The sequence below is a fragment of the Bombina bombina genome, chromosome 1 (genome assembly GCF_027579735.1).
Source record: "Bombina bombina isolate aBomBom1 chromosome 1, aBomBom1.pri, whole genome shotgun sequence".
NCBI lineage: Eukaryota > Metazoa > Chordata > Amphibia > Anura > Bombinatoridae > Bombina > Bombina bombina.
Window position 1 is genome coordinate 1,464,099,673 of NC_069499.1, and position 8,812 is coordinate 1,464,108,484.

General features: G+C 38.3%; 1 protein-coding gene across 1 annotated transcript in view; it reads left to right on the forward strand.

Annotated features, from left to right (window-relative positions):
• RNF213 (ring finger protein 213) overlaps positions 1-7,181 on the forward strand; it is an 881,087-nt gene extending 873,906 nt beyond the window's left edge. The window contains exons 63-64 of the mRNA XM_053706514.1: positions 4,764-4,942; positions 5,193-7,181. Coding sequence (XP_053562489.1) covers positions 4,764-4,942; positions 5,193-5,343 — 330 coding nt within the window. The 3' untranslated portion in view covers positions 5,344-7,181. The remainder of the gene's footprint in view (positions 1-4,763; positions 4,943-5,192) is intronic.
• Positions 7,182-8,812: the final 1,631 nt, after the last annotated feature.

Sequence of the window (8,812 nt, forward strand, 5' to 3'; positions counted from 1 at the left end):
ATCTGTATAGATATACGGGGAATCTTAGTGTGTTTCTATTCGAAATTGGGCCATCATAGGCAAGAGCAAGTTCAACCGGCGCATGATCTGATAGAAGAACGTTATGTATTTTATCTGAGTGCACGTTCGGGATCAGGGCATCAGATATTAAAAATAAATCTATGCGTGAGCTTGAGGCCCTCGCCTTTGACACACATGTAAAGTCCCTATCTGTAGGGTGTCTTAATCTCCATATATCACTAACCGATAGATCCGAAAAGAGCCTAGAAAAGACTGATTTTTCAAATTTACCTGTAGAGTTACTGTCCTTTTTTTTTTTAGAGCCTCCAGGACCCGCCATCCTATCACACTGTGGATTCGGAGTTAGGTTGAAATCACCTCCAATAATCATATGTGTGCCCGAGAATGGCATCATTCTTTGAATGAAATTATGCCAAAAACGTTTATCTTTTTTATTTGGGGCATATATATTGCACAGAGTGTATATATGAGTTTCTATCTTAACTTGTACGATTAAATATCTACCCTCTGGGTCGTTTATTGTTTGTAAAATTTCAACTGATTTTCTTTTTCCAAACAGGATTGCTAGGCCTCTGCTGGCCTTGGTGTACGATACATATTGGAGCTTGCTTACCCAGTCCTTCCTCAATTTATCATGCTCTTTATCATCAAGATGTGTTTCCTGTAACATAGCTACATCTACATTAAGTCTGCGCATATGTGTCAGGATTGCTTTTCTTTTTATTGGAGAGTTAATTCCCGCAACGTTCCATGAGCAGAATTTAAATATCATAACTCTTTAATAATTTAAAAAAAGGAGAGCTGATCCACAAGTGGGGGGGGGGGTCCAGAGGAGGGGGGAAAAGAAATTAAAAAAAAAAAAAAAAAAACACATCATTCTACTATTTTCTGGGTGATATCCATATTCTTTACAGTGACCTTTCAAAACATATTTTTTAAAATTTACACTCAGATTCCTAACAATCAACCATAACCATGAATCCAAAATTAAGATTAACAATTCTCTTGTAGTCATTTTAATCTTTTACAACAAATCATATATATAGCCCTCTCTAACGAGGGTTGATGTACAATTCGAATTAGTGTACCCTATCTACCTAGTTCAATTTGTGCAGACTGATTGGGTAAATGTCTATGGGGGAGATACAGTGGATTTAAGATATTCTGTCACCTCTCCCGGAGAATCAAAAAATTTGGGGCCTGTTGGAGTAATTAATTTCAATTTTGCTGGGTAGAGCAAATAGGCCTTATGTCCCTCTTTATTAAGAGCCGTACATATTGGTGAGAATTCCCTACGGCGTTTTGATAGTTCTACCGAGTAATCTTGAAACATAGAGATTTTTGCATTGTTATACATCACAGCGGGGGTAAGACGATATGCTCTCAGGATGGCTATTTTCGTCTGGAAGTGAAGAAATCTAACCATTACCTGGTGGGGGTAGTTAGCCCTCTCCACGGACCTCTCAGGTCCGATTCTATGTGCTCTTTCAACACTTTGCTTGAAAGGGGCGGGCTCCAGACCTAGTAAGGTAGGGAGAGTGGTTTCCACAAAGGCAAGAAGCTCATTGTTTTTTATAGTTTCTGGTACGCCTACCAGGCGCACATTATTGCGTCTGGATCTATTTTCAAGATCTTCTAGGCGCTGGTGTAATATAATGTTTTGAAGATTCAGATCTTCCAGTTTTTTAGAATTTGTAACAGATGTATCCTCCAACTCAGAGACTCTCTCTTCTACTTCAAGCATTCTGACTGAGAACTGTTTAAGTTCCTCAGAGATATTATCTACGCCTCTCTGCAGACTTTCTATTTTTGGTAGAAACAATGAGGAAATTTGTTGAACTATGATATGAGTTTCACTCATGTTTACATTCATACCTGGCGAGACTGGTTGGGCAGTGATTTGTATTTCAGGATTTTGTTTGGCCCTTCTATCACCTGTTCTACCTTTTGAGGCCATTTTGAATGACTCTAAATATTTATCCATACAATTCGTTGCACATTCAATATAATATCAGCAATAATTTAGATTGTTTAAAGAGAAAAAGTATCTATGCTTCTATCTGACACCTCAGAAATTCTTTTATGAATTTTACTTTTTATCCCCCTGTCTAACCATCATGACTGATGGTGACCTGGGAGCAAGAAGTGAAAAAGTGAAAAGAAAAAAAAACAAAAACAAAACGGTGGTTTATTAGCTGTAGTTGTGGGGTGTTGTGGAGAGTGTCTTGGTGATTGTGGAGGGAGTGAGAAAGAAAAGATAAGTGAATACAGGGGTGAAGTGATACCACATGCAAAAAAAAAACAAAAAAACACACGGGTGTGAGTTCAGTGACAGAGGACGGTCATGATGGAGACAGGGAGAAGAGTGTCAGATGATAGGTACAGTTATCAGTTGCTGAGATTTTAGTAAGTCAGTTTTTATACAGATAGCAATATCAAGCAATATCAAGCAAATAGGCAGGCAAGTGAAGATGAAGAGAGAAGTTAGTGGAATCTATCATTTCCCCCTTTTGAGCCAATTAGCCTGTTGTATATGATTACAGCTAAACTTAGCAGATGATATGTAACCTATGGTTAACAAGTTAAGGGTTAGCAATAGTTAATATATTAATTAGCTAGCTTTAGTTACAAATACTAAATATGGCAGAATATTTCTTCTTTCCCCCTTTTTTTTTCAAACCATTAACATAGTAAGTATCTGCTTTTACATTGTTTATCATGTGGCAGATTGAGCCTTCTGCCTTGGTTTCTCTAGAGCCAGTTATGTTTATATTTATTAGGTTATACACAACAAGCAGCCACAGGTTAGTTAAAAGAACAATAAGTATGGAGAATGTTCTTTGTTAAATCCTTTCTTTTCTCCTTCCCCCAGAGGTGTTGAAGAGTTACAAGAGAGGTCAAGGCTGAACAATGAGGCAAACAGACAGTTAATAGCGTTCAAGGGGGTTATTAAAGCAAGCAGTTAGTGTGAGATATGCCGTTTTCTCTTTTTTTCATGCTTATCTTTACCCAGCACGAGAGTTAAGCTCAGAATGTCTCTTTCCTACACAGACTCTTAGGCTTAAGTCCTTTTATAGAGATAGTTACACACAGCACAGTTTTCTTTACTAAGAGCCTCTTCCTTCCTAAGTAGTTCTCCCTCCTCAGGCTTAACCTGCCAAAGAAGTGAGTTGTAATGCTCTCAATTATATCCCCTTCTCCTCTTTTGAATTTTAGTTATAACCTCCCATGCCTCAAGGTACAGCTCCTGGGATATATTCCCCTCCTGTGGGATTTTTGCAGGCTGTTTTTAAGAAGCTATTTAGAGAATATATGTTAGCCAAAAACAAAAAATCCCAAGATAGCACTATCTTATGAGAACTGTTAGTCCCGATTTGGCCCCTCTCCTTTAACAGACAGTCAAAGCAGACCAGATTATTTTTGGCTCACCTTATGCCACTGCTTTCCCCTCTGCACCGATAGATATTTCCACAGACACAGGTCCGGATGGTGTGTCTGGCTTCCACCTGCCTTCCTCCGCCGCGCTGTAGATCTCCCAACCCCTCCTCCTCTCTCGCAGCACCGGTGGGAGAGGAGCGGGGGGCACCGGATCCAAACACCAAAGCAGGGTAGAACGGCCGGGCTGACTCTGAGAGGGCCCTCAGCGACACAACAACTCGCCACTCACCCCCTCCCTCGCAGCACCGGTGGGAGAGGGGGGAGTCTAGAGAGAGAAAGACCAATCCGGATCCTCAGCTGAAATGAGGCAGAACACTGGCTGTCAATCTTGTGGTGCGTCGTCGCTGTACAGATCCTGACGGAGGCACAACAGCCAGTGCAAGTGCGGAGGAAAGCAGAAGAGTTTCAGAGAGCCGGGAGCGGTAAGACCTGGAGAGGGGGGTAAAAGATTTTGGCTAACAAGCAGCTTGTTGGAAAGTTCTTATATCTTGTGCTTTTTAAATTTGTAGGAGAGGGTGTACTAGGAGAAAGTCCGAAGGGGTTTTTTTTTTTTTAAAAACACCACGCTTTTCTTGAAACTATGTGAACAGTAGGGAGGTTGAATTGGGTCGCGATGTAGATTCCAACAGGATATATTCAAAGGAACAGTGCGATGGAGGTGCACTGTTGGTTTCCCGGAGCGATGAAGCTAACTGTCCTTGTAGCAGCCCCTATCCTTGGGGCACGGCGCGAAAGCAGTTACCGCCAACTGCTGTTAGGACTGGAACAGGGAGCACAGCCACAGGTGCTTGCTCCTCCTCCACCGGAAAAACCGCCCACAATATGTCTCTTACCCTCTCTTTAGCTCTTTGCCATCTCTTTTGCTCTCTCCACCTCACTTTTTATCTCTCCCCCCTCTCTCTTGACCGCGCTTGGCCACACCCCCGCCACACCCAGCAACGCCCACTTCTGACCGCACCGCGCCGCAAACAGGAGCAGATCAGGTAGACAGACTCTAAGGCCAGGTGTGTTTGTCCTCGTGCTGTCTCTACTGCGCATGACAGCTTCGGACAAACACACTTGGCCTTTTATATTATAGGATATATATATATGTGTGTGTCTGTCTGTACATGATTGGGAATGTTCCCATATTCAGTGATTTACAACTAAAATTAAATGATATGCATTCAATGCTTTTGTGAACTATAATCATTTCTGTATTCTTGTACAATTCCAAAATATTCTTTATTTACTAACCAACATCGAACCCCAATAAAATAATTTGTTTATTTTTTCTTCTTTTTTTTCTTCTTGAAATCATGCAGGATCCATTTAAAGAAGTGGACAAAGCATATAAGCAGGAGCTAAACCTGCAGGGTCAGAAACTATTGAAGCTGTTTTTGGAACACCGTGGAATAAATTTCTTCTTACTTGAACTGCATGAGATGATAATGTTAAAACTCAAAAATCCACAAAGTGTTGATGAATTTAAACCTGTTTGGGCGTAAGTTACCTGCTGCATTTTTTAGCATAAAAAGCATTAGGCCAAATATTATAAGAGACAAACATAGAAACGTAATTATGTAGGGCCCGCTGATTTATAGCTCTTCACTCTGGCAAGAATATCTGTCTGATCAGTACTGAAAGGTCCCTTAAAGAAATGTAGAAAGGCAATTTTTAGTTTGAAAGCTAATGAGAGCTTGAGATGTCAGATCGTTTGAATTAATTTGGTTTTATGCTTTTTTTTTTTGCAGGTTAAGAGACACTTTGGGCCCTTTACTGGATGGAAAAGATACACCTTTCTTAGAACTGGACACTGATTTCCCAGAACAAATTACTTTAGCTCACTGTATAGAGACCTGGAAAATAGCAGCTGAAATTAAGTGGAAACGACACGGAAAATAAAAAAGAATTCTACATTACTGCCAGAACAATTTTACATGTGACCATATTTATCAAATATTTGGATTTAATGCAGTGATAAATTATATAATATTAAATCGTAACTGGAAATTTATTAAAAAATATTTGCCTTTCACCGTTATTCTAAAAAAAAAAATACATGTAAAACTATTGATCATATACTACTAGTTAGTAGTTCTCCTGTACTCAAAATGAATTAAAAAAAAACATCCCACTAAAAAATTTTCACATATAATATATTTACTGTTTTATAAAATTATCAGTATTATAAATCTAAATATGTAAAAATCACATGAACAAAATTATATTTTGTTCTTTAGGAGAAGAAACCTTAGAAATCTGGTAATGTTTTCAAGAATAGATTCTGGCTCTGCCGCTGATAAGGAGAATATAACACTCTGTAGCATGTGCTATGATTGTTATTTTGTGCAGATGAAAATACACTCCTTTTTTTGCTCAGGTATTTGTGTTGGAAATGTTGTATTTATTGATGAAAACATATGTAAAACACAATCATGCTTTACCTAACTGACTTAAACACTTGTATTCCAAAGCCATTCTCAGACGGACCTTTACAAGAACTTAAGTAGAATAATAGATTTAGAATATTTTCTATTAGAGTATGTAAATTAAACTTTAACATAGTTAAAACAACTAATAATGTGCCTCTTTATATGAAGATAGAGCTACAATTATTTTTTTTATTCTCACTTTGCATTCTTGATTATGGTAGAGTTGAGCTCTACCACTGACCATCATTAAGTAGGTGATTTTGAAATTTATATTTTGTTTTAACATTTCTGATGCAATATTTAGGTGCTTTCCAAATACTTATTGTGCACATAACATACTCAAGACGTTGAAAGGGATCTGACATATCAAACTAAGTTTATTTTGCAACCAAAATACTTTGGGACCAAAACCAATCCAAAAGAGGCTGAGTTTAAGCAGGTACTACAAAAAATATACCATGAATTTAAAGGCACGTTGCACTGTAAACTGTTTTCCATTTTGATGTGTTCCCAATTATCCCTGCTGGTTTCCTAATTTACCTTTATTTTGTCTTCTGAAATAGCTGTTTTTACCTCCTGAATCCATTACCTATACTAAAAATATGAATACTGCTATATTCTCTTCAGAAGAACTATGTAAATATGAGGCAGCACCTGTAATCAACCTCCCAGCTGGGGTGGGAAAGATAGATATTACTCTAAGTATTTACATTTTCTGTGTGTAAAGACAAAGTTGCGATAATCAGCTCTGCTCGCCCTGTAAGCTCATCTTATTGAAATGGGTTATGGTTCAGTGCACAACATCAGCTATTTCATAGAGAGAGAAAAACCTAAAGGAACGATTTCCCATACATTGAATACTCTGCAGCTGGGTTAACAAGTCGTTGGAAACACATTTTACAATTTTACATTTTTAATCAGTTTTACAGTGCAGCGTCCCTTTAAATTTGCTTACAATGTTGCTAAACCACTATTTGGTTCAAGCCTTCACAATAACAATAAGTCATATTGAGATGTCTGTCTTCCCTTTCAAAAGACATTCTGCAAGCACAATCCGTTTTACAGTGCCTCTATGTTGAAAAGGTTTACAGATATATTTTTCTCTAAAATATCCTTGTATATGAAGTATACTCTGGATTTAGTTCTTTGAATTTTTGTTAAGATTGCTGCTCTGGTTGTATATGGACCAAAGGATGACTAATTTGCCATAGATGAAGAATAACTCGTTTACATATTACAATGTAAAGCATTGCCTAAACTGTTTGCTATGCTATGATATTTTAAATAAATAATTACTCCAACTGATAATTTGTCTGATCAAATTATTTTCCCCTATCCTACCCACAGTTAGTAGTAAATAACAATTACACCCACCCCCACATAACTTGTCCTGAGGAAGAATATGAATTTGTGGTACCCATGGAGATTATGAGTGAGGGAGAACATTTCATTTAAAGGGGTTATTTAAATTCAAAGTTTTGTTCCACATAAAGTTGTACATTATCACGCAACTTTGTACTTTCATTATTTATTTTGCCTGATTTCCCTGTAATTTAGCTCTAAATACTGCAATGTTTCCCCAGAGAGGCTACAGGTTGATTCCTGCATGGGGCAAGATAAAGATTGCCTGTTGCAGCTGGCTAAAGTAATAATTTACTCACAAAAACCGTGTTCGTTTTGTTTCTTTCCATTGGCATGGAGAGTCCACGATTCAATTCTATTACTGTTGGGAAATTCAGCTCCTGGCCACCAGGAGGAGGCAAAGACACCACAGCAAAGCTTAAAGGGACAGTTCACCCCAAAAAATGTATTACCCATTTCCCAGTTTTGCATAACCAACACAGTTATAATAATATACTTTTAACCTCTGTGATTATCTTGTATCAAAGCCTCTGCAAACTGCCCCTTTTTTCAGTTCTTTTGACAGACTTGCAGTCTAGCCAATCAGTGCCTGCTCCCAGATAACTTCACGTGCACGAGCACAGTGTTATCTATATGAAATATGTGAACTAACACCCTCTACTGGTGAAAAACTGTTAAAATGCAATCTGAAAGAGGTGGGCTTCAAGGTCTAAGAAATTAGCATATGAACCTCCTAGGTTAAGCTTTCAACTAAGAATACCAAGAGAACAAAGCAAAATTGGTGATAAAAGTAAATTGGAAAATTGTTTAAAATTACATGCTCTATCTGAATCATGAAAGTTTATTTTGGCCTAGACTGTCCCTTTAATTGTTCCCAATGATCGATTTTACATGCTGGAGTGTATTAAATTGTTTACAAGTAGCTCCTTAATCCTTTTTTGGCATTTGAAATAGCTGATATAGCCTGTGGTATCCCTTAAAGGGACAGTTCACCCCAAAAAATTCTACCTTCTTAATTGTTCCCAATGATTGATTTTACCTGCTGGAGTGTATTAAATTGTTTACAAGTAGCTCCTTAATCCTTTTTTTGGCATTTAAAATAGCTGATATAACCTGTGGTATCCCTACCTATACTGAAAGTTTGTACACTGGAGTCTTGGCTATTGACAAGCCTATGTAAACACAGCCAGCAGAAGAAATTACACTCCCAGTGGGGTGCAGGATAGTTAAGTAATAAAATTATAATTTTCCATTGTTCTCTCTAAGTATTGAGCTTCGGTTTTCCAGACAAATATAAGAGGGGCGGAACTACAGGTGGTGCAGCAGTCACGGTCGCGACCAGGCCCCTGGGAGGTCCCCCATCCGGGGGGGGGGGGGGGGGGGGCAGCTTCAGCACAATTTTTTTTTTTTTTAACTTTTTTTTTTTAACTTTTTTTTTAAATCGCTGGCCCCCCCCCCTTCTTCATCTGATGTCTACTCCTACATTACTCCTCCCTCCAGACTGAGTAAAGTTGTAAATCAGAGCGTTGCCGTGGGTTACCATGTCAACGTTCTGAAACATTTCCTACTTAGCGGGA